Source organism: Barbus barbus (assembly GCF_936440315.1).
Source record: "Barbus barbus genome assembly, chromosome: 34".
Lineage (NCBI taxonomy): Eukaryota > Metazoa > Chordata > Actinopteri > Cypriniformes > Cyprinidae > Barbus > Barbus barbus.
Window position 1 is genome coordinate 19,816,668 of NC_136762.1, and position 27,134 is coordinate 19,843,801.

General features: G+C 37.5%; 1 protein-coding gene across 5 annotated transcripts in view; it reads left to right on the forward strand.

Moving 5' to 3' along the window:
- LOC306854179 (cell adhesion molecule DSCAML1-like) overlaps positions 1–27,134 on the forward strand; it is a gene marked incomplete at its 5' end in the record, with an annotated part of 143,209 nt that overhangs the window by 20,236 nt on the left and 95,839 nt on the right. For all 5 annotated transcript variants that reach the window (XM_079391995.1, XM_079391996.1, XM_079391997.1 and 2 more), the window contains one exon: positions 3,325–3,471. In XM_079391995.1, coding sequence (XP_079248121.1) covers positions 3,325–3,471 — 147 coding nt within the window. The remainder of the gene's footprint in view (positions 1–3,324; positions 3,472–27,134) is intronic.

Here is a 27,134-nt window from a genome sequence, read left to right on the forward strand (position 1 = left end):
TCTATCTATCTATCTATCTATCTATCTATCTATCTATCTATCTATCTATCTATCTATCTATCTATCTATCTATCTATCTATCTATCTATCTATCTATCTATCTATCTATCTATCTCTGTCTGTCTATCTTCTGTCTTTCTGTCTGTCTGTCTGTCTATCTTCTGTCTGTCTGTATATATCTATCTTTCTATTAGGGGTGGCACGGTACACAGATGTCATGGTTCGGTACGTACCTCGGTTTCGGGGGTCACAGTTCGATACAATTTCGGTACAACAGAAAAAAAAATAAAAATCTACTATGCTCAGTTTCTCTTCATTTATAGTAGTGCAAATTACATTTTTTTCCACCTAGATGTGAAAATACTAGATAAAGATAAAAAAAAACCTAGATAAAAAAACACACACACACACATCCGTTCCAGCATTGCTAACTCGACAGCGCAGTTGGTACTTTATCAAAATAAAATACAGTGAGCCAAACATCAGCGCACCCGCCTCTGTGTCACCGTTTGAATGCGACTGAAGTACAAAGCCTATAATTTACATAAATAATAGTTTAGTATTCAGATATGTTACATAGCAAATATGGAAATATTATGGAATATTTGGATTTGTGACGAATGAGAGAGGTAGGATACACGAGCACAAAGCTCCATTTCACAAACTGTTGAGTGCGCAAGCCTTTAAAGTATACTCCTTTGTCGGTCTATATGAGACACATGGTCATCTATCTATCTATCTATCTATCTATCTATCTATCTATCTATCTATCTATCTATCTATCTATCTATCTACTGTCTACCTGCCTGTCTGTCTGTTTATCCATCCATCTACCTACCTACCTATCTGTCTATCTGTCTTTGTATCTGTAAGTCTCTCTGTCTGTCTGTCCGTCTTTCTATCTATCCTTTTACTGAGTGTAGTGGGAAGCAGGTAATTGACAGGAGGATAAAGACGAGTTAAATGCAGAGATTTGCTTAGCAGAAGCCATGCTGTATTAACTATAACACCTTTATAATCCTAAATACACAGTATCATGTTTAATAGAGAGTGTCCTACATACTGTATTGAGTTTGTCTAAAATCAGCTCCAGGGTTAAACACAGACCTCGTGCGACGAGTGTGGCAGGTACACTGTGACACAGGCTCACTCTTCCTTTCTTTCAGCCCTTTGTTTCTTTGGCTTCCTGCCTCCTGATAGGACATGTTCATTTTTTATTTTTTTTTCACCATTACATTAATGAGCACCTTTCACCACCTCATTCTTATTAAATTGAGATATTTTCCTCTTTTTTATACATCTTGCGTCATGAATAAGTAAATACGGTATTTGGTTTCTCTCGAGTTAATTATTTAAACGATAGTGATACAGAACTCAGTCCTCCTGGTGTGCGCAAAAGGAGAAAGAGAGCACCAGCCCATGTGTCAGTCCGTTTCCAAGCAACCGATGAGTATAGTCAGGCATCAGTAACATTCTAATGATGCCGCACATAAAGACGGAGAGTCATTTGCCCATAAAAAATTCTATCTGCTATTGTTGTCGGCAAATTCGTCTGTGAATTTTACGCATGCATTATTGAAGCCTTAGAGATGTTTTGGCGTGTTTATGCTCCTTCGACTGCTGTAAAACAACATTCCACAACCAGGTGTAGCGCAATCCGAGTTGAGGTGAAAATAAAACTAGCTAATAGAGGGCCGCTTTGAGTTAGTTTATCTTTAGAAATCCAATAAAGCCCTAGACTCGCAGTCAATCAATGACTGAATAAATGATTATTTGTAGACTATGGAGTCCTGAGTGTAAGAGGGAGTTCTATTGATCTGTTCTATCGATTCAAATCTCATCTGCATCGGTAAGAAGCTGGTTAGTTAACAGTGGGCAAATATACACAGCCTGTTTTAACTTACTCAAGCATCTTTCATTTACATATTTTCATAAGCCAGTTAAATATTGAGAAAGAAAGAAAAAAAGAAAGAAATATAATGACTGGGCTCAAGGATTCATGACTTAACTATCAGACAAAGATACTGATTCGCCTCGCTGTGGGTGACACTGGCACCTGGCAGAAACCGTTATTAATGACCAAGGAAATTCACCCGCAAGCCAGGCGTTAATTATATATAGAAATAGAGGTAGCGAGTGAAAGCGAGACAGGAGGGGGTGGCCTCAGAGCGCGGTTGTGGGTGATTGCCACATTTCATGAATTCTTATGATCGGTCTCTTTTTTGATGGGCTGAAAAAGCTGTGTAGTTGAATTGGCCGCGAATCCAATTGCAATACCCACAGAGTTCTCTGAATACATCCCCCAACTGTGTGATCAAATTTGCGGCGTCATGTTCCTGAATGAGATGCCCTTGCTCTGCGTCTTGCATTACTTCCCCAAAGATACGAGGGAGAAATTAAAATCCGTAAGTAAATAGATGTTGATGAAAGACACAAAGCAAATTGAGTCCCTGAAATTAAAATGAAATTCAGCGCCTCCTTTAATCTGCTCGTGCTCCCCTGTTGCCCTTTACCGTAGGAGGATCTCCTCGCCTGTAAATAACATCTTCGTACCCCGCTCGCTTTGTGTGTTCTTCTCGTCTATTGATTTTCTCGTCCGGGTTCCGGTTTGTCAGGTGCAGAGAGGGTCCCTTTAGCAGGGTCAAATGTTTCTGACAGCTCCAGAGGCTGTGCTGTGTTGTCCACTCGCTGTCGTCTGCATGCATTGCCAGGGTGATTTATAAAAAGGCCACTTCTTGAACATCTCTTGACGAAAAAAAAAAAAAAAGATCCAGTCTCCATCTCACAACCCACTTATGTTTAATAAAATTAATGCATTTCACCCAGATCAGTTTATTTATTTATTTATTTTTTGATTCACAGAAAAGGACAATCTTCTGGGATTTTTTTTTTTTCTCAAATAATAAATGGAAAGATTTTATATAACTATTAATATGATTGTTGTTATTTAATTTAATTTAATGTAATTTATTTAAATTAGTGTGTACAATTGACTGAAGTGTTTATTTATTATTATTATTTTTTATTTTTTTTATTTATTTATTTAGTCATTTAGTAGACACTTTTATCCAAAGCGACTTAGAAATGAGGACATAAGAAGCAATCAAAAAAAAAAAAAAAAAATGTATTACTCTTGGGTCTGCCATTCATATGATCAGTGATGTTGTGTTAGATGGAAATAAAATAAAATAAACAGAAAAATCTCACTTTTATATTTATTTTTGAACAAGTCTGTAAAAAATAGAAATTTCAAATTTCAAATACAACATTTTATTTAATTTAAAAATTCTAACTTCTGTTTTTCTTCCGCCTCATCATGAACAGTGTTCAGGGAACCTTACACAGTTCGCGTGGCGGACCAAAGGTCCATGCGGGGCAACGTGGCCGTCTTCAAGTGCCTCATCCCCTCTGCTGTGCAGGAGTACGTCAGTGTGGTGTCCTGGGAGAAGGACACTGTCTCCATCATTCCAGGTAAGACATACCTTGCATGTTTGAGCTGTTAAAGTAACCGCAGTTTTGAAATCTGTTTTATGTTTTCCTACATTTTAAGATCCTAAATCTGTAAAGGAAGCCTTGTTGAAACTGTAGTTTGCAGTTTATTTGCTCTGTCATTCAAAAGGTGGGAAGGTCATTCTGGTTTCAAAGTGTGGAAAACGATGAGTGTTATTTGGGAGTCCAAATAGGTTCGGGTCAGCAACCTTAGGCACAGACACTACCCCCCCCCCCCCCCATCCTACACCCCCCCAAAAAAAAATTCTGCACTGAAAATGCAAATTTAATATGGCTATAAATATATATTTTTTGGTGTATAATTTATTGGATGAAAGATTGGTAACCCTCTTACTGGCTGCATAATGAATTAGGCCCAATCTCCAAAATAGATTTTGGACTTTAAAATTGACGTGTTTTTTCATTGAACATTCATCTGAGGTGTTAAAATCTAAACGAAAGCCCCTGTCTTTCCTTTTATTGTTACCCTAATGTTCTCAATATGGTCTTAAAGAACTCTGTTAATCAGTCTTAATTAATTTTGGCCTTCCTCAATATCTCCCATTTTGTCTGGATGGAGCAGAAACCGAAAAATAGGACTATTCAACAAAATGGAGCTGAATCAAGACACGTAATGCTCTGTACTGTCAGAATGGATGATTCTCACTCATTCCCAATATTATCTAACATGGTATGCGTAAAACATTACACAAAGATTTTCATTGGGGTAATGTCCAGGGAGGTTTGTCTGATATGACTAATATGGTTGCAAATTCAGCCTAAATTAAGCTATGACTCACTACATCTAACTAGATTGAGACCAAATGTTGGTTTGTAGTTATTGATAAACACATTTTGCATAAAAAAGTTTGATCTTATCGTAACTTAAAAGCTACTTTTCATGCTAGGTTTTATATTCTGTTATGGTTTATTGTTAGGATTTGTGCCTATTATGTAGTGTTATTTTTGTATAATTTATGTACTTTTATAGTAAGCATTTGTATTTTTTATTTGTCTTTAGTTGTGCTGAAAATCCTTTAACTAATTTGGTGATCCCAGTCAAAAAAATTTAATAAAAATAAAAATATATATAAATGTATAATTTGTATTTTTATGTTTTATTTTTTTATTATTTTAATACTTAAACTTAATTTATTTTATTTAGTTACCAAGGCAACATTTCTAATTGTCATTTAAATATTCTAAATTTGTTTTTCGCCTAATATTTACATTTAAATTCTACTTTATTTCAATAACAGAAAATAGTTTTAATAGTTTTTATTTTAGGTTTAAGTAACAGTAATGACTTGTTTTCAGGGGCGCAATATATATCTACTGTGCTGAGACCTCCCTAATAATTCCCATCCTGTATATGTGTGTTTGTTTGTGTGATAAATCCAGTCTGATAGTGAACAAATGCTTTTCCACTTTATCAAATTCCCTCTAAAGGCAGCAAAATGATTCTGCCAAGAGTGCTTTGTGTGTGCGTTCAAACAAGGTAGCAGTTTTCTTGAGTAGCGGACTTCCTAGCTCAAGTGGTAGAGTGTGTGTGTACGTTTGTGTGAACCCTGGCCTTGTAGTTGATTGGAAAATCAATAGGTGCTGCTTACACCGGCCAAGTCAGATGGAATCAGTGACTAGAGTCTCTCTCTTTCTCTTTTTGCTCAGTTCATCTTTCTCAATGGAGGTGTGCGTCTCCCTGCCCTTCACACTGGAGCGCTCATTGATCCGCTTTAGCCGCTGTGTCAATGTGTATCTGTATAAGGGGTCCAGAGGTTTCCAGCAAGTATCGATTGATTACATGCTCGGATTCCCCTCTCTCTTGTCACAGATGCAGACATGTGAGTGGTCATCTACACTATACGGCCCGTATCATACGGGGGATTGTGGGAAAACGTCCGTAGAGATATACACATTGGCGGTGCGTGTGTTTGTGTGATTCCAGGCCAGCGATTTTATTGTTTTCTCCTCTATCTGTTGTGTAGCATTGTTGTGGCTGACCATGACTTCCAGCTTAATTGATTAACCAGTCGCTTTAATGGATTAACAGAAGGTCACACTTCCAGCTCTAGCAAACTGACTCTGACACTCTTTGCTTAAAGATTACCCAACACATCAATTGAGCTAAAAAATTCAAATGATCTGCTGCTAACCCTCTGGTTTATCTTGATAAATGTAATAGACTTTAATTATGATGTGGAATAAAGGAAGGCTCCTTCAAAGGCTTCTCTTTACAATGTTATTATTGTTGTCTATTGTTGTCAAGCTCAAAATGCATTTGTCTATATACAGTGGTGTGAAAAAGTGTTGGCCCTCTTCCTGATTTTTTTATTTTTTTTGCATGTTTGTCACACTTTAATGTTTCAGATCATCAAACAAATTTTAATATTAATCAAAGATAACACAAGTAAACACAACATGCAATTTTTGAATGAAAATTCAAAATTTTGGGCCACCCTTAGCAGCAACAACTGCAATCAAGCGTTTGCGATAACTTGCAATGAGTCTGTTACAGCGCTGTGAAGGAATTTTGGCCCACTCATCTTGGCAGAATTGTTGTAATTCAGCCACATTGGAGGGTTTTCGAGCATGAACCGCCTTTTTAAGGTCATGCCACAGCATCTCAATAGGATTCAGGTCAGGACTTTGACTAGGCCACTCCAAAGTCTTCATTTTGTTTTTCTTCAGTCATTCAGAGGTGGATTTGCTGGTGTGTTTTTGGATAATTGTTCTGCTGCAGAACCCAAGTTCGCTTCAGCTTGAGGTCACGAACAGATGGCCAGACGTTGTCCTCCAGGATTTTTTGGTAGACAGCTGAATTCATGGTTCCATTTATCACAGCAAGTCTTCCAGGTCCTGAAGCAGCAAAACAGCCTCAGACCATCACACTACCACCACCATATTTTGCTGTTGGTATGATGTTCTTTTTCTGAAATGCTGTGTTACTTTTACGCCAGATGTAATGGGACACACACCTTCCAAAAAGTTCAACTTTTGTCTCGTCAGTCCACAGAGTATTTTCGGGTCAAACACTTTTTCACACAGGGCCATGTGGGTTTGGATTTAGTTTTCCCTTCATAAAAAAATACCCTTCATTTAAAAATTGCATGTTGTGTTTACTTGTGTTATCTTTGATTAATGTATACATTTGTTTGATGATCTGAAACATTAAAGTGTGACAAACACGCAATAAAATAAAAAATCAGGAAGGGGGCCAACACTTTTTCACACCACTCTATATATATATGATGTGTACACTATATTCAGATCTTCTGAATGCATATGACAGCATTATACAAGCAAAAGACCAAAATTAAAATTATTCAATGAAATCTCAATGTAATTGACATCATTGAGAGTTGGATGGAGGAGAAGATTTCAGTTTGTATGATTTAAGTTAATTTTAATAATTAAATTAATAATAACAATTTGATGTATTATTTACAGCAATAATAAATATTTTAAAAAATAATACATTTTATTAAATTGTTTTAATTTTTATTAGATTTTAATCATCCAAGTTCAATACATATTTGATTATAAATATGTTACAGTTAAAATGTTTGGGGTTAGTATTTTTTAATGAAAGTAATACCTTTATTCAACAAAAGTGACAGTGAATTTTTTTCATTGTTACAAAATATTTCTATAAATTCTGATTTTTGAGCTTTGTATTTGTATTTTTCAACACTACTACTACTACTACTACTACTAATAATAATAATTTTAAATGTTTATTGAGCAGAAAATCAACATATTACAATGATTTCTGAAGGATAGTTGACACTGAAGACTGGAGTAATGATGCTAAAAATTCAGCTTCGCCATCACAGGAATAAATTACATTTTTATTTTTTGTAAGAAATCAGCTATTTTAAACTGTAAAAATATTTAATCTCAATTGTATTTTTGATCAAATTAATGTAGCCTTGGTGAGCATAAGACATCTTACCGCTGAACGTTTGAACAGTGTTACTTCCCATGACGTAAATGTTGTGTATGTTGGGAGATGGTCACATGTGTTTCTCTCCTCCCTCTTTCTCTCTATCTCTCTGCCAAGCAGCGGTCCAAATCATCCGCAGCTGATTGCAATTAGCGGCAGCGTGGTTTCCCTGTTACACAGTGTGCAACGGATATAAAGGAGCAGAGAGACAAAGCTTGGGAGGAGTCCCTTATCTGCTATCCCAGAGACGGTGTTTGTTTAGTTGCTCTTGAGCAATCTGGGATCTGTAAACTTAAAGTGTGGTTACAACAATGTTACTGTTGAGACTCTGTGTGAGTCTAGTTTTGTGAAACTGTGTAGGGAGTTGGGCACTGATTTATTTGGGTTTAACCTCTTCTAAACTTTTTTCCTGTTTTTTCTTTAATCAGGGAGAGAGGTGAGATTATTGTCTTTTATTTTGTTTGGGAAGTTATTTTGTTATAACCTTTAGAAAGACTGTTTTGTTTGTTATTTTGGCATTTGCTCTCTCCTGACGACTTGGTTATTTAAGTTGATTAACTACTCTGATATTGCATATTTTCAATATGTATTCTTTTTGGTTTATGTTAAGCTCTTGTTAAGTTAAGCCGACATTTTGATATTCTTTTGATACTTGATGTTTAATAGAGGGTTTTGTGTGAACCTTTATTGGAAGTGTTAAGGGTGAAATTGATAAGAGCTGGGATAGAGGAAAAGGAGATTTCTCAACGTTCACTTATTTATTTAATCACATGTTTTGACTTTGTTACTTCTGCTCTGAAACCCCTAGACTATAGAGGGGAACGTAACAACAGTAAAAGTGTTATCTGATATAAAATTCTGAGAAACTTGAACTTGACACAAACCCCATTGGGTTCAAATGAGGAAATAGAGCTTTATTGGAGCGCTTGCAGTTAAGAGTACCACGGTGTTACCATGGCAAATGTCTAAAAGAAAGAGAAACCGGTAATACGGTGCTACTTTTTATTAATAGTTTAATAGCAGCAGGGTTCACTTGTATGCGTAGGAGGGCTGGAGAGAGAGTGTGTGTGTGAAGCAGTAAGCTGATTGCTGCTGTGTGACTCATGTTTAAGATGGCAAGATGTGTAAGAGGATCAGAGAGAGCAGTGAGGTGTTAGAGCAGGATTTACAGGTTCAATTACACTGCCTGTCATTAGTCTCCTCTTGTTTAAGCTGAGCATAATAATAAAATAAAAAAATTACACCAGGCCAACACGCAGATTTTCCTCACCACCATCTCAGTTTGGTCCATTGACTTCTATTGTTCCTAAATAAAGCCTATTATTATTACAGAATAACCTTAACTAAACCCTGACCTCAGATATGAATTCATTGTTGAAATGATTTCTTGTATTATAATTTAATGTTTAACATGTGATATTGAGCTGCAGCTGCCACAGAAATTACACACTTCACTTTTGACCCTAAAATACAGCTGGCATTTATACATGTAGGGGAAAACAATTAAATATCTAGTGTTTTTATATATATATATTTTTTTTTTAAGGCCATCCAGGAGTTTGCTTCTTCATCGGAAAAGATTTGGAGAAATTTAGCTCTACTTCACTTGCTCACCAATAGATCCAAACAGCTGATAAAAACATCTGTCCATAATATTGTCATCTCACCTGAATCAGGAGAGAAATATGAACAGATCAAGCACTGTTTACAAGCAAACGTGGTCCAAAACCATTATGCCAGTGCATTTTGATGTGAGAGGACAATAGGGGATATATTTTTTTTACTGTAGGAAGCGTTATTATGGATCATGGACTGTATTTAGGCCAGAACACACACTTTTCGCTTCACAAGATGTAAATTGATGGACTGGAGTGGTGTGGATTAATTGTGAATTATTGTGATGTTTTTATAAGCTGTTTGGACTCTCATTCTGATGGTACCCATTCACTGCTGAGGATCCATTGGTATAATGCTAAATTTCTCCAAATCTGTTCTGATGAAGAAACATCTTACTCATTTGTTTTTTTGGGGGGGCAAACTATTTCTTTAAGTAGCATCTGGATACATTTTTAGCAATTGTGAGCTCAAAAGCATAGCTTGATTAGACATACCATCAGATACAGTAATGTGTGGTTGATCTTGGGGTCTCCCTTCAATTCTGCCCCTTTTTGAAAGTGTCATTCAGCCATTTTGCTATTTTCCATTGATGACGATGGGATGAGGCTCATAACATCCAGGCAATTCCCTGTGCGAATTTAATGAAATGCAAAAAAAGATGGAGGGATGCTAAATTATTGATCTGAAATGGAAAAGAAATAAAGAAATAAGCACGTCAGCATGTGCGATGTGGAATCATTATGCTGATAGGACTATTTATATGAAGGACGAGGAAAAACTGCATCTTGTTTGCAGTAAATCTCAAATAGTGGTGCAGTTCTGCATCAGCCTAACACTTCAAGGAAAACCAAGCAAAACTGGAATAATGGGCAAAAATCTCTCATTTTTTAGTGATAAAATATATTTTAGCAGTAAAATGAAGTCCGTGCTCACTTCCAGTGTGATCCCACTCAATATACTTTTCCTTTAAAATCAAGTTATAGACACATTGCTGATCTGTAATAATCGAGCTCTTCACTTTCAGTTGCACTTTTGTTCTCTGTTTGTCCTCCTTGTCTTGTCCTGTGTTAGTTTAACATCACTGGTGTATTACAGCAGTAGATATTTTGCACATTTACACTACCATGCATACACTATTAAACTCAATGAGTGACAGAAAGTGGCAGTGCTGCTGCTCTCTTATGTGTCAAACTTTGACTACCTGATAAGTCCAAGACTGTTGCACTTGAATACATATACATAAACTGAGAGAGGTTAATAATGACTAATCTGGTGAATAAAAGAAAAGGTGAATATTTTAATGTCTGAGTTTCAATAGCATGAACGTAAACAAGGAATGGGTTTGTCAAGGCTCAAAAACATCATAAAAGTCATACGTATATGCTATATTCCAAGTCTTCTGAAGTCATTCAATAGATTTTTGTGACAAAACAGACTGGATTTTGGGTTGTTAGTCACTAATAATCTGTATCGTTGAATCAGTGATTTGAACTTAAAAATTAAAGGGGGTCATCGGATGCCCATTTTCCACAAGTTGATATGATTCTTTATGGTCGTAATGAAAAGTCTATATCATACTTTGGTTAAAATTTCTCAATGGTAGTGTAAAAAACACCTTTTTTTACCTTGTCAAAATCAGCTCTGTTTGCAGTGAGCTGTTTTTTAGTCCATGTTGTTTTAAATGATAATGAGCTCTGCTGAGCCCGCCCCTCTGTTCCGTGGGGTGACGAGCAGACTGTAAACTTCAGTTGCGAAACTAGCTAACTAGCACATTATTAGGATAGGCGATTTGCAGAGATTCATAAAAAACCCTTATACTCACTTATACTCCTTATACTCATGATTCGTGTGAACATGGATGCATTTTGCCAGATCGGGATCGGCGCATTCTCTTCAAAAACAAAAGTAACATTAATCCTCTGCATCTTCAGCGGCTCAGATGTCGGGAGTAAATGATAACTGCTATATTCATTATTACATCCAACAACAAAACACCTCAATCACTTAATTGGATCTGTCTTCCCCTGCACTGGAGTCGACACGACCGCTCTCACCGCACTCAGGGCGGGTCTAAGGTAAGACCGCCTTGTCAATCAACTATAGTGGGAGCAGTCCAGTGTTAATTTCGTCAACGAAGACGAAGATTAAAAATATTTATTAGCAAACCTTTTTTCTGTGACTAAAACGAGATGTTGACAAGTTAAAACTAATATCTGATGATAAAAACTATTACGAATTTATGCCGCGTCTTCGTTAACAAGAGTAGATGGGACTAGAATGTTATTTGAGGACGTAAATAACTGAAATAAATGTATACTTGTTAAGTAATCCTACTGTATCTGAAAATGAGTTTAATTTGTATCTATACCAAAAAATTACAATTTATTTCAGTATTTTCAAATTCAATCCTTGATTCAAATTTCTCATAAGCTTAATTGATTTGGTCTAAAGAGAGAAGAATTAATGACTATTTTTGTTTGAAGACTACGTATAAAATATAGCTACCAAAATAAATGTTGGTAACTGCAGTTTGACTAAAAGTAATGACTAAAAGTTGACAAAAATGCAATGACTTTTTGCCAACTAAAACTATGAAAGACTCAAATGACTAAAATGTGACTAAGACTATTAAGCGTTTTCATCTCAAGATAAAGACTAAGACTAAATCAAAAATGCCTGCCAAAATTAACACTGGAGCGGTTTGTACAGAACTACGTCATTCTGACAGGAATCTCAGAACAGCCGGATTTGAGAAAGGGGGATTTAAAATAGGGATTAAAAAAAAAACACTGGTGGATTTTTATCATTATAGGATGGATGTGTACACACACTTTCAACACACATTTATGTTCAAACAACTTGTAATGTGAATATTGCATCCGATGAACCCTTTAACTGATCGCATACACTACAATACTCTATGTCAAGATTTTAAGACTTGGATTAAACTGCTTATTTTATATGGATTACTTTTATGATCTTTTCTGTACATTTGAAGCATCAAAGTTTTGTGGACTTTTAATGGAAGGACAGAAATCTCTCAGGTTTCATTAAATATATTATAATTTGTGTTTTGAAGATGAATGAATGACTAATGGGTTCGGAACAACATCAGGGTAAGTAAATGATGATAGCATTTTCATCTGTTCTTCACGAGAGTTTACATGACTTCTGAATACTTGGGATATTGTATATGACTGCTGTATGAACTACTTTTATGTTGCTTTTTGTAATTTTTTCACTATTCACTTTCATTAAATATTAAAAAAAAGAGTAGCCTGGAGATTTGTCAAAAATTCACTTTTTGTGTTCCTTGGAAGAAAGAAAATATGGGTTTGGGACAACATGAGGGTGAGTAAAGAGAATTTTTGGTTGAACTATTTGCTTAAAGTGTTCCTTTTTGCCATTGGTGTTAGTTTGTCTTGAATAGTGTGAAATGCTTTCCTGTAGCTCAAATAGTAGAGCATGGCGCTAGCAACGCCAAGGTCATGGGTTCGATTCCCAGGGAAAGCAAGAGCTGATAAAAATGTAAAAACTGTATCTTGAATGCAATGTAAGTCACTTGGGATAAAAGCGTCTGCTAAATGCATAAATGTAAATGAACGCACCAGTGTGTGTGTTTGCATGAGTTTTCATCAGGCAGTTTTGTTCAGATCGTTCTCCTCCTCTTCTGTAAGCCCAAAACAGTGTGAGTTTTATCTTATCTCCATGGCAACTAGTAAGAAACGACGGTCGGAATGAGGAAGGTGTGAGGATGCATCGCAGTGTGATTTTATTTTTTTTTGTTTTTTTTTTGTATTCGCGTACCACCATGGCGCCACACACATATACAGTCCAGTGCTTTCACAGTTATGCGCATGCCACAAACACATTCCGAATGGCTGACAGATTTCCTGCTGAGAGGGGCATAAACTCCAACCTGGACAGACTTCCCTGAACCAAACACTTCAGCAGAGAAAGCTCAGAGGAAAAACACTGAATAAGAGAGTGGATTTAGAGGCGGAAGTGAGTAGATCCGTGTTCAGGTTAGTTTTGAACAAGTGAAAGTGAACTGTGTCTGTTAGAGAACTTAAGATACTTCTAGATTTATACATTTATGTGGACACCAGCAATATATTACACCAGTGTTATGATATTATTATTTATATACTATTACAATACTTAAGAATTTGAATTAACTTTTATTTTATACATCAGTTATACATCATCTTATTCTTATTATTTTTGTTATTATTATATACATACTTTTGATAAAGTTTTAGTTATTTTAGTACATAAAGTAGCTTAACTTGACTTAAGATTAAAATAAGAAATGTTACCTTGGCAACTAGCTAACATAAAACAGATATATTATAAAAAATGTTTTTTTTTTTTTTTTTTTTTTTCAGTTAATATTTATTTCAAGTAACATAGTTGTATTGTATTGCTTTATGGCTCAGTTTTAGTTTTACTTAACTATAATAACCATGTTCTATATAACTTTAAATTTCACCCAAGCATACTTATTTTGTCCAATGAAAAATAAGTCCACATTTACCCTTATTCTTCCAAATGTTTATTTATTTATGGTAGACCTTAAAAGAAGATTTTTAGTGAAATGTTCATGCTGTTCTTTTCCCATTCAATAACAGTGAATAGAGAATGTGGCTGTTGAGCTCAAAAATGACATAAAACTACCATTAAAGGAGCACTGCGTAAGTTCTGAAATTTCTAACAGTTACTGACACCAGTGGCCGTTAGAGGAACTGCAGCCAGTCTCATGCTCATTCTCGGTGCACACTAGATAAGGCTTTTTTTTTTTTAAGCTTACGAGGAGTTTCCGTGGGTGTCTGGGTTGTGCTGGAGGCTGGTCGCTTCTTTCCGTCCGCAGAGTCCATTTCAAACACTACTGCTTAAACGCAGCGATTGCCGCTGTAGACGAGAACGCGCATGACATCACATTTTGTGAATTTTCACGCCAATTCGGACCCGACTCCTCCAGACACAACTGAGCCTACAGGCTGGTAGAGGCAACCGTGGTAGACAGTCAAGGTGTCATTCTTCCTATTACATTATGGTTGGCTCATAAATGGACAAATGAAAACTCTATATTTAAGTAAAAACCTATACATAGCCCCTTTGAAGTTATCCATATGACTTGTGCACTATTTCAAAAGTCTAATGAAGCTCATATGGAATGCTTTTACAACACTGTCCACAGCTTGACAGCTCGAGTCCCCATTCAATTTCATTGTATAGAAAAGTTTAAGCTCTATTTAAAAGTTAGACCTGTCAGCTGGTGATGGTAATTTGAGTTCACACTGTTCCAGAGGAACCCGTTAATGATCAATTGTCACCTCATGTGCGTGTATGCTAGTGTGTGGCTGTACATTGTAATGTGTATTTGTGTGTGGGAGGGAAGTCCTAACATGTCCTAACATGCCCCTCACACGTCATAAGTTTCAGTAACACACACACACACACAAACACACACTCATGCATTATGGAAAATCTTAATACAAATTGTCCTCTAAAGTGGGCCTGAAAAATAAATCAATAGTCTGAACAGTCAATGGAACGTATGGGTTTTATTTGGAGGTGCTGACGGAGCGTGTGACGGATGAGGGAAGAGGGGACTGAACTCTAGTGGGGACTCACTCGCTGAAGAGCAATTACACCACACTGATTCGACTGGACGTTTCTGTCCTACAGTGATTTTTCCAGTCATATTTATTTTGTCGCTGTTCAAAATATACACTGATTTGTTTGGCCTTTTTGCCACTTTTTATAGGTCTTGCACCAATAAAAAAGTTCCATAGCATTACAATGGATTTTTTGGCATGGCATTGTGGTAATATTATATTTTTGGACATTTATCATGGCAATATCAGGGTGTTATTTGAATTATCTTGAGTTCCATGCATATTCATGGTAAAAGTACCATGTTACTAATCCACAACTTAATACGAAGACATTTAAACCCACATATACACAGTAATATAACTTTGTGTTGAGATATTTTAACCACATGTGGAAGTTAGGTTTTATCTTGTTTTTTTTTTTTTTTTTTCCTGGCAATAGTGTAGAAAAGAAACATAAGAAAATAAACCTTTCTTTTGTACTTCATAACTCTATATTAAATAATGACAAACATAGATAGATAGATTTTTTTTGTGTTATTGTCATTATTTGTGTTGTTTTGTTATTTTACATTTTGTTTATGTACAATAAAATTTCAGTTATTTGACACTTTTATGCATCTTGTGGGGATGCACCTAAGAAATTCAGAGGGTCTAGACTAAACATGTATACTCATGGTCCTTTAGTCTAAACATGTATGTGTGTGAAAGTGCATACTCATTTGCTTATAAACGTACATATAAAATGGCTCAATGATTTGCAGTGAGACTCAGCTGATCACACACAGGCCTCTGTGTCTGCCAGCAACAGCCATTTTCTACCAATCTGCATATTTAGACCCCAGAATCTCTACACTCACACAGTGGGAGAGAGAGGTGAAGATGGAGAGCTGCTCTGTGAGCGTTAGTAATCAGTGCTCTCTTTAGTGGAGCGTGCCTCCACTCCAGCTGCTCCCTCAAACAACCACACCATTCTCTCTCTCTCTGTCTGTCTGTCTGTCTGTCTCAGGGTTAGAGAATGAGTGACAATATTCCCTCAGAAAGTGGCACAACAAAAATAAAGAGGGAAGGGACAAAGTAAAAGACAGAAAGAGAGGCAGGTGCTGAATTATGCAGACAGTGAAAGAGTGAAGAAAGCTGTGGTGGGGCCGGACAGATGGACAGAGAGAGAGAGGTACGTGCTTTTAAGTCCCAGTATCACCACAGCCTCTGGGGAAAGAAGGGCTGATGGCCACATGTCCACCCATTAAAGACGCCCTATCTGTGCCTTATTTATTTATCCTGGTCTCTGTGTCTCCATTAAAGAGTAAGGTGCTAAAGGGAAGAAGCTGTAGAGGCGTCCTACCTGGTGTATTTGTGTATGTTTGTGTGTGGGGTAGATGAGAGAAATGGAGGCGTTTACTTATTGATGTGTGTTTACAGGGACAGTGGTGCTGGTTTGAGCAGAGGGTTGGAGGACTGGGCTTGTTTATTCACGACCGTGTTTGGATGTTTTACAGGGAGAGCAGGTGCAAAGCATCACCGCGTGTTTAAGAAGAGACACCACCGTCCCATTGCCCACTGAGAGAAAGAGAGAGAGAGAGAGGAAGAGAAAGAGGGAGAGATTCAGCCAAACATTAAAATCATGCTACAGGATAGATATACAGACAGACAGACAGACAGACAGACAGACAGACAGACAGACAGACAGACAGACAGACAGATAGATAGATAGATAGATAGATAGATAGATAGATAGATAGATAGATAGACAAAAGAATGATAGATAGATAGATAGATAGATAGATAGATAGATAGATAGATAGATAGATAGATAGATAGATAGATAGATAGATAGACAAAAGAATGACAGATAGATAGATAGATAGATAGATAGATAGATAGATAGATAGATAGATAGATAGATAGATAGATAGACAAAAGAATGACAGATAGATAGATAGATAGATAGATAGATAGATAGATAGATAGATAGATAGATAGATAGATAGATAGACAAAAGAATGATGATAGATAGATAGATAGATAGATAGATAGATAGATAGATAGATAGATAGATAGATAGATAGATAGATAGATAGATAGATAGATAGATAGATAGACAAAAGAATGATGATAGATAGATAGATAGATAGATAGATAGATAGATAGATAGATAGATAGACAAAAGAATGACAGATAGATAGATAGATAGATAGATAGATAGATAGATAGATAGATAGATAGATAGATAGATAGATAGATAGACAAACAAAAGAATGATGATAGATAGATAGATAGATAGATAGATAGATAGATAGATAGATAGATAGATAGATAGATAGATAGATAGATAGATAAACAATAGAATGACGAATTGATGATAGACAGACGGATGGATGCATGGATGGATGGATAGATAGATCGACAAAAGAATGACAGATAGATAGATAGATAGATAGATAGATAGATAGATAGATAGATAGATAGATAGATAGATAGACAAACAAAAGAATGATGATAGATAGATAGATAGATAGATAGATAGATAGATAGATAGATAGATAGATAGATAGATAGATAGATAGCTAGATAGATAGATAGATAGATAAACAATAGAATGACGAATTGATGATAGACAGACGGATGGATGCATGGATGGATGGATAGATAGATCGACAAAAGAATGACAGATAGATAGATAGATAGATAGATAGATAGATAGATAGATAGATAGATAGATAGATAGATAGATAGATAGATAGATAGATAGATAGATAGATAGATGAAAAGATGGTGTGAAAGCGATAGAGAAGGAGCGACAGAGCGATAGGAAGCTGGGAGAGGAAGGCGTGCAGTGCGAGAGGAGAATTTCAATGGCACTCCAATCATCCAGCCAGGCTCGTTAGCCCAGGGAACATTTGCATAGAGCCTCAGTGAATTCATTTGGCGCTAGCCAGAGAAGATGGCTTCCTTTCTACGTGCTTAGTTATGCAGCAAACCCCACACTGCGTCATCCGCGTGCCACATACGCGCATGTGCCGGCATGTTTGTCATCCGTTATGTATTGTTTATAGATAATATTTCCTTGAATCTGTAAGATCTTCAAGCTGGATCCAAAAACAGAGCATCTTTTTTTTCATAGCAGTGAAAACATAAAATCAAATGTGCAGACTAAAATGAGACCTGCTTGACCAACAGTACTAATTAGTCTCTAATGAGGACCCCAGCCTTGATATTAACCTGGTTTAGTGGGTGTGGCTGAATGTGTGTCAGTCCGGTTCACGCTCTGGAAGGGTGTGGGCTGCCTAAATGTGGCAGTGGAGATGTCATGCATAATTAGAAATGTGGGGGGTGTGTTATTTGAATTATTCCATGGGTCCCAGAACAGAGATTATTGCTGTTTGATTCAAGATTCAAGATTCAAGATTTTTATTTGTCACATACACAATTATACAGAGTATAACCAGCAGTGAAATGTAGGTCAGGTCCGCTCCAAGGACAGTGCAATTATAAAGAATACAAATATTAAGAAGTAGTACAAACATAAAATAAAAGATAAGATAAAATAAGATAAAAAAATATAAATATAAATGGGCAGGTCAGTATGTTGTTGACAAATAGTAATGAGAGGAATGTGCAAAAAATAATCAGCAAAAAGTTGTACAGGGTATTTGAATAGCAGCAATATGAGGTAGAGAAAATTTATGAATAGCTTATTGATATATGATATTTACATGGAGAAAAATTATGAATAACTTATTGATATGGTGATATTACATGGAGTCAAGTGATGTTATGACTTAGAGTTTAGGAGCCTGGTGGCCTGGGGGAAGAAGCTCCTCCTAAGTCTCTCAGTTTTTGCCATCAGGCTACAGAAGCGCTTACCAGATGGAAGCAAAGTGAATAGACGGTTACCAGGGTGATTAGAGTCCTTGAAGATTTTAACAGCTCTATTTTTGCAGCGTTTGAGGTAGATGTCCTGCAGAGAGGGGAGAGCAGACCCTGAGATGCGCTCAGCTAAGCGCACAACTCTCTGTAGTGCTTTGCAGTCCTGATTGGAGCTGTTTCCATACCACACTGAGATGCACTGAGTCAATACACTTTCTATGGTCCCTGAATAGAAAGTTTTCAGGATTGCTGGTGAGACCCTGAATTTCCTCAGCTGTCGCAGATGGTACAGTCTTTGCCTGGCTTTCTTAACCTGTGTTTGGATGTGTGTAGTCCAAGTCAGGTTCTCGGAGATGTTTACACAGAGGTACTTGAAGCTACTCACCCTCTCCACAGGGGTCCCACTGATCCTGAGAGGAGAGTAGGGCTGCTGCTGTCTCTTCCTAAAGTCCATGATCAGCTCTTTAGTTTTCCCCACATTCAGAGAGAGATAGTTGTCCTGGCACCATGATGTGAGTCTCTCTACCTCATCCAAGTATGCGGTCTCATCGTTGTTGGAGATGAGGCCCAGAACCACAGTGTCATCAGCGAATTTGACAATGGATGTGGAGCTGTGAGAGGACACGCAGTCATGCGTGTAGAGAGAGTAGAGCAGGGGACTCAGGACACAGCCCTGTGGGCATCCTATGTTCAGAGTGATGGAGTTTGAGGTGAACTGGCCAACTTTCACCACTTGAGGTCTGCCGGTGAGGAAGTCTTGAATCCAGTCACAGAGTGAGGAGTTTAGGCCGAGGTCTGTGAGTTTAGATGCCAGCTTGATGGGGACTATAGTGTTGAAAGCTGAGCTATAGTCAATGAATAGCAGCCTTACATAATTCCCATTGTTGCTGTCCAAGTGTGTGAGGGAAGAGTGGAGAACGTGAGAAATGGCATCGTCCGTGGATCTATTTGGGCGATAGGCAAACTGAAGAGGGTCCAAAGTATCAGGGATCGAGGAGCAGATGTGGCTCTTTACAAGTCTCTCAAAAACCTTCATGACTATAGATGTGAGGGCAACTGGGCGATAGTCATTCAGGCAAGAGGGTTTATTGTTCTTTTGCACAGGGATAATAATGGATTTTTTTAATGAAGTGGGAACCATGGAGGTAGCAAGGGACTCATTAAAAATGGAAGTGAACAAACCAGCGAGCTGATCGGCGCAGGACCTCAGAACACGGCCGGTTATCCCATCAGGACCGGCTGCTTTCCTGACTTTCACTCTCTTTAACGCCCTCCAAACCTCATCTTCCGATACGGTGATTACAGGATCATCGCTGCTCTGCCTGCTGCTTCCTGACGTGCCGCCGCTGTTGCCATCGAAGCGGCTGTAGAAGATGTTTAACTCGTCGGCCAGCAACGGATCTGCTCTCACCTCCGCGGAGGATTTGTTTCCGAAGTCACAGATGGTCCTCAGTCCCTGCCACATCCGTCGAGAGTCGTTGAGCTGGAAATGAGACTCAATTCTCTCTCTGTATCTGTGTTTAGCGGCTCTTACTGCGCGTCGGAGAGCATAGCACGATGCTTTGTACTCGCTCGTATTCCCAGACAGAAGAGCCTCATTGTAAGCGGCAGTGCGTGTGTTAACCACGGCACGGATTGTTCTGTCCACCCACGGTTTCTGATTGGAGAATGTCCTTATCGTTATTGCTTCTGTAGCTTGCTCGGTTAGCGTGTTTACAAAACTTAATGCTACATCCGTGAACTCGCTGACGTCAGAAGAACTCGCCCGGAACATGTCCCAGTCGACGTCATCAAGCGCCACCTGCAGCATAGTCTCTGAGTGGGAGGACCAGCGCGTCACTACTCTCTGCACCGGAGGTTCCTGAACGAGCCTTTGTTTGTATCCCGGTGTTAGAAAAATTGTGGCATGGTCCGATTTGCCAAAAGCCGGTAGTGAGCGGGCTTTGTAGGCATCCTGTGCAGTTTGACTGCAATAATGATGACTTAGTGATGTGTGTGAGTAAGATCTGGAACTGACATTGGCAAGGAGTGACAGATTTTGCCTTGAGTTAGAAAATGATTGTGAAATTCTTGAAGGTCTTCTGAAGGATATCAGTTGTTGTTGTTTTAAATTAGATTTGGGTATTATTGTTGTTGTGCTGTTGTACTGAATATCAGCACGGCTGTGCATTGGCCATAGGCATGAGGATGCATGCTGAGAGCCTTTCTTAATGCCTCTCTCTCAATTTCTCTCTTTCCAGAGGTATGATTGAGCACTGGTGGGGGAGATGGCTTCTCAATGCGTCATTAATGGCTAATCAATGGCCTCTGTGTTATATAGTGAGCGTCCTGGGACTCCCACAAGTCTTTAATCTGGACATCATCTCACTGGCCTCCCAGAATGCCTGCACACACACACTTACACATTTACAGCAGATCAATGTTTCCCAGCAAGGCAGATTCAGTATCTGTAATGCATTTTGCACTTGCTTTATAGCTGCATAATTTGTAATTTGTGCATTGTTGCTTTCTAAAGTGGCATTCACACTGACAGCTCTCTGCAGCGACAGCCAGAACTCATTCATTTTCAATGAGAGGGCGACAGCGCCCATCGGCGACCCGATCTGGGAGTGTTTTGTGATTTGACAAAGTTGTGAAGCTTAATTTTATACAAATGAGCTCCAGCGTGATATGGTGACCACCGGTGGTATTGAAGACATTCCATCTCCTGTGAGATGCTGTAGCTCAGTGTTAGCAAGACAAAATGAATTTTACAGTGAGTAATTATATTGTTCTTTGTGATTTGTGTCTGCCCACATACAGCGATAATGAAGGAAAAAGGTATTAATATTTGTTGGAATTATTGATTTATGCACTGATAATTGTAAATTTTGTCCATGGTATAATGTAGTATGCTCTCATGCAATTTGTATACACATTTTCATTTTCACAATTGTTCATATTTAGCTGAAGAAAACTTTATTTACATTTGATTTGTGATCTGATGTTCACAGCATAGGTTCGTGAAAAAAAACAGGCCTGTGCTGACATTTTTAAAAACATTCATACAATTCACTATATACTAGTAGAAACACAATAGCGTGTTCCTACACTAGTAGAAACCCAATAACATATTCCTTTTCACACAAATTATGATACAGGGGCAGATTATTGATTAATAAAGTATTTTCATTGATTAATAAAGTCTTATGTTATGACCTCAAAGCACTTTTAGCACAATGCATAATTTGTGAACTAATAGATTTTGACATTTGCATCAGCTCCGTATGGATTTTCTGACCTTAGTAAACTTGCTCAGAAGCTCACCTAGGACAGCATTGCATTTGCAACATGTAGCACTCAAGTTCCATGAAATATAAATCTGAAAAATAATAATAAAATAAAATGGTATGATTGCATCAGATTCATTTTTTTTTTTTAATCTCATATTTGTTTTTGTGGACACTGTCGGTTAGGTTAGGTGTTTTCAAAGGCAATCATTAAAACTTTAACGCCACTCACGAGACATTTCATTTCTGAACTGCCATTATACATACCTCTAATGTCATAAAATATTGCCAGATGTTTCAGATAAAACTAAGTAGTTTTACAGCCACTCATTGGACACTTCACTTAAAATATTGTGAAATATGCAAGAAGCAATGAAAAATCCTTTTGCTGAAATGTCACTACGGACACGTTTTTACACTGAGCCCGGTTTGGATTTGTTTTTATTTATTTTTTTAGGTATGGCCAGTTACACAATCATATGATGAAATTGCTGTCAGTATGAATGGGACAGAAGACCTTGACAATCACTCTGTCAACACTTAAGAAGGGTTTTGAATAAGGCTTATTTTATTTTCTATGTTGGGGTCCAATATTTTGCAGTACAGCTTCATATCTGCTTGAGAAGAGTGTCTTCTAACCTGCTTCCCTCTGAGCATAGTTATTTATGAGTTAAGAGTGTGTTTGTGTGTGAGTGAATATGTGTTTGTACCTCTTCTCTTGACTTCCACCTCCTCAGGCTCTCCTTTCGCTCCACTCGATATTCATCCTTTGTTTCTCTCTCCTCAGAGCATTTCAGGCGCACCTGACCCCCCTCTTCCGCTCAGGATCGTTATTTCTCTCCTCCTGCTCATCTAACTAGCTTTCCCATCAATTTCCTCTCTCTCATCTCTTCTGTCTCCCCTCTCTTTCTCTCCATGCCCCTGCTGAAGTGTCAGGTAGTATGCATTTCTGTTGCTCTCTGCCCAGTTATAGTCTGACGTCTTTGGTCCAGTACCCATGCTTTTGCACTGCCTTGGGCTTGTAATGCTTTTTTTTTCCCCTTTACTTTTGTCTTTTAAAATTTTGTGCAGACTTTTTTGGGGGAAAACATACTTTGACTGTACATTGAAACTCGACAGCTAATGTGGAGTTGTTTTCCTGGTTGTTACGTACTGTTTTGCGCTCATGCAGTGGCGGTGAACCTCAGGATTCGATCTTTAGCCCTATTTATTTCTCTTCCACTTACGCTCACAAAGAAGTTGCCCATGTCCTTTTTTTACTTCTCAAACAAGTTAAGTTGTCCAGCTTTTCAAGATAAAATTCAAAAAAATATTTTAAGTCCACATGAATCCATAACCTAGTGGCCCCTTTTACACATTTTTGGTTGTATTGTATATGATTCATCAGTGCATGTTATTCCAACAGTATAAAATTATTCCAAAGGAATACATTTTAATAATATTTCATAATTTTTTTTTTTTTTGTTAAAAATCTAATTTCACTCTAACAATGTTACATTATGGAAGTACAATAGGTTATGAAAGCTGCTTATTATTGACTTTATTGCTGGCCATGTTAAAGTTCACTTTTAAATTTTTCGTCTGAAACCTTTTGCCTGACCATGCACAGAATGCTCAAATGGAGACATCCTAAAATGCTTGTAGGTCATCTGGAGGTCAGTGAGATGTCCAAAGAGGCCCAAAAAGTTCATCACAGTGGCCTTTAAGACACCTGTTTAACTGAAAGTTTGTTAGTCCAATCACTATGATACAATATCTCAGTGTTTTGAAACATGTCAGCAGTGTATAGCTGTCTCCTTGGCTAGATAAATTATAAGGGAACATAGAGAAGGGAGGGAATGTTTCTGAGCCTGAAGCTGACCAAGAATCCCAGAAGACAGAGAGGAAGAGAAGGAAAGAGAGAGAGCGGAGGGAGGAGGGGTAGAGAAAAGAGAAGAGCAGGCATGCAATTTGAATCTCATATACATTTCAGTTGAAAACCAGCCTAGCCTTGATACAAACTCTCTAGAGACCACCACAAACCCCCTCCACCTCCTCAAACACATACACGCACACGCACACACAAACACATCTCCTCTGCAGTCACCATACCTTTAATACAAGGCCTAGGGCATCAGAGCATGACCGCTTGCCATGCACAACAAACACACACGAACACACACAAGCTGAATGGTAGACAGTTAGTCTTTCTGCGTGCATTGGAACAGATTTTTCTTGATGCTTTTGCTGAACAGCTGAACGCTCACGGTCTTACTAGCGCAAATCAAGAGACGAATGATGAAACATGAATATGCATAAGTATATGTTTACACACATGCACAATTGTTCACCTTTAGACACCTCTTAACTAGTCTCACACAGTTAGTTATCGGCCCACCAGGAATTTGTGTTTACAAGGTACAAGTTGCCACGGGTAATTTTGAGGACAAATCAATCAGTGGATTTGCAAACTGTTGGTTTATTTATATTAAGTTATACTTAGTATTAAGTTATCTGAAATTATATATTCTGCTTTCTTTTCTGAGTTAGATTTATTTATTTTTTTTCATCTAAATGTACAAATTCTCGTCACTGTTTTCTTCTACTACTTCTTCTTCCTCCTCTTTTTTACAGATACTAAACCTAACATAACTCTACTAACAAATATTAAGTTATCTAGCCATCTGCAACATAATTATATATACCACTTTGTTTTTGTATTGTGAGTTACAACTATAGTTGGCACATACTTTCTAATTTTATTTATTTATTTTTATGTTGATGCTAATATTAAGGAATTTTATTGTGGATTTTTTATCTATTAGATCTATTAGATATTTCGAAATGTATCTTTTTTTTCTATTTACTTTTTTGTCAATTAGTCAAATCTGTGGCTGCGTGAAACTACCACCCTTCATTTATAATTTATTATGTTCATTCTGTATGTGCACACTCATCTGTTGTTTGTGTTTGTCTCATTGTTTCACTCTTCCTGCAGAGCACCATCCTCTTCTACTTCTCCTCTCCTCCTCTCACCTCATGACATTCTCCGTCTTTCTTTCCATTTCTCTGTTTATTCAGTTGTACCCACCTCAATGTTTTTTTTTTTTCTTTTAATGCCAATGTATTTTTTTTTTCTTCACTCTCTCTCTCTCTCTCTCTCTCTCTCTGATAGACAAGAGCTTGCCTTGTTTATTTGAGAGGAAAACAGACTCGCATTCATCAGCTCCGTGTATCTCTTTCTCTCCCTCTTCCCTTCACTCCTGCCTGTCTTTTTGAGACCCTCTCTAGCTGAGGTTATGTTTGTGATATTCCTGTCCCTCTCCTTATCTTTATGAGATCGTAGCACATGACATTTGTTTGTGATTGACATCCACATCAGATCTTAATAATATCACTGTAGTTTATTCTAGACAATAATGAGATTGAACAGAGAAACTTTTGTTTTGTCTCCTGAGGAAAACACCTCCAGAGGTTGTAATCGTACAAATTTCTCCTCTAGAGTAATCTCCATAATATCTCCATGAAACTGTGCTCAGATCTGCCAGGATAGTGTCTTTGATCAAACATAAGATATTTCAATATAAACTCAAACATTTATCATCAAATTATTCCTTGATGATATTGTAGTTACAGTTTGTTATTTTTTTTTTGCCTTAATGTACTTAAAATTATCTATTTTTGTCTGTTTTTCTCTCTCATGGAGTATCTCAGTTGTTTCTCCTAGACATTGAGATACATTTGAGAGGAAATTTAGAATCGTTCAAGTGTCCAGTTTCTAGGATTTTTTTCCCCTGACTAAAAATAAATAAATAAATAAATAATCTCACATGTGTCTCTACAATTTCTTAACAGTCTTAAACTGTGATCAGATTTGTCCAGAGTCAGCAGTCACCTTCTTCTTGGATTTTGTCTCTTCTGCAGTTTCAGAAGTAATCTAAAAAAAGACTCAAACTTTTCTCAGATTTTCCAAAAATCAGAGATCTTATCGAGAGCTCAAATATCCTTCCATGACAAATTATCTGACCTATACTACTCATTTATACTACTCTCAAAAGAAAAAAAAAAAAAAGATATTTACCCTGAGAAAAAGACCTCAGAAATCTCATGTGCCTCCTCTAGAATTTCACAGGACTTATCAACAATGTCTTGAACTGTGCTCAAATGTGTCAACAACCAGAGATCTCATTATGAATCCAAATAAAAAATAGGAAATAAATATAACAAATCAAATCTTTTTAATATCTTTTTTTTTTTTCTAGACATCAGTGACATTGCTGAAAGCTAATGGAAAATTTTAAGTCTCCTGCTTCAGATTGTTTGCATGTAATCTCAAATTCTCTTCTTCAAAAATGTCTTAAACTTTGCTCAAATTGTCCAGGTATACGATCAGTAGTCAGAGATTAGAATATGAACTCAAACATCTCTCCAAGACAAAGACGTGAAGAGGTGTAAGTGTATATTTATCTAGAAGAGTGCACGCTCTGTTCTCACGACGTCTTGCTGTTTCATTTCCTGACCTGACCCATGTCTGATCACTCATGTGAATCACTGGCTCCCTTTCGCTTTCCTGTATCTTTCCATCAATCCCTCTCTTTCACTTCGTTTCAGCTTGGGGATGAGTTTTATTGATGTGACAAGAGTTTGGCGGCACGTTTGGAGCTCCTTCAGTTTTACCTCCCACTGAATTTTCCCTCTCCATCCACCCATCCCTTTTGTCTTTCTCATCCACCTATCTTCCTTTCTCCACCCCTCTGGCCTGTTCCAGCGCTCCATGTGAAAGAGGGTGTGTGGTCTACGTCAGCCACGGCTTCAATTACAATTCATCTCCATTAACCTAATTTGGGTCTTTTGTGGGAGCGTGTTGATGTTGTGTGTGAGTCTCATTTCTGCAGCTCTAGTCTTTCTGGTTGCTTTGTAGCCCATTTGCATTTACATTTACTGTAGTGTCTCTAAGCAAAGGGAAATAAGGTGAAAGGAGAGAGCGAATGAAAGAGAGATGTGGGCAATGGGGTAAAAACAGCCCTAGGTTCTGCCAGATGGCGGACTAACTGCCCCCCACTCCCTCATCATCCGCACCACATGCACTTTTTTGTTCTTTCCATCAAAACAGGCAAAAGGAGACAGAATATGTATTATACACACAGGTAAGGACACCACAAACCAGATTTTAGACTGCTTTGCTGAGTCAGTGTGTTCTTATATAAATGGATGCCGCATTTAAAGGGACAGTTCACCCAAAAACTAAAATTATGTTGTTGTTTACTCACCCTCATATGGTTGCAACCCTGTATGACTTACTTTCTTCTGTGGAATAAAAATAGAGATGTTTTGAGGAATGACCAAGCT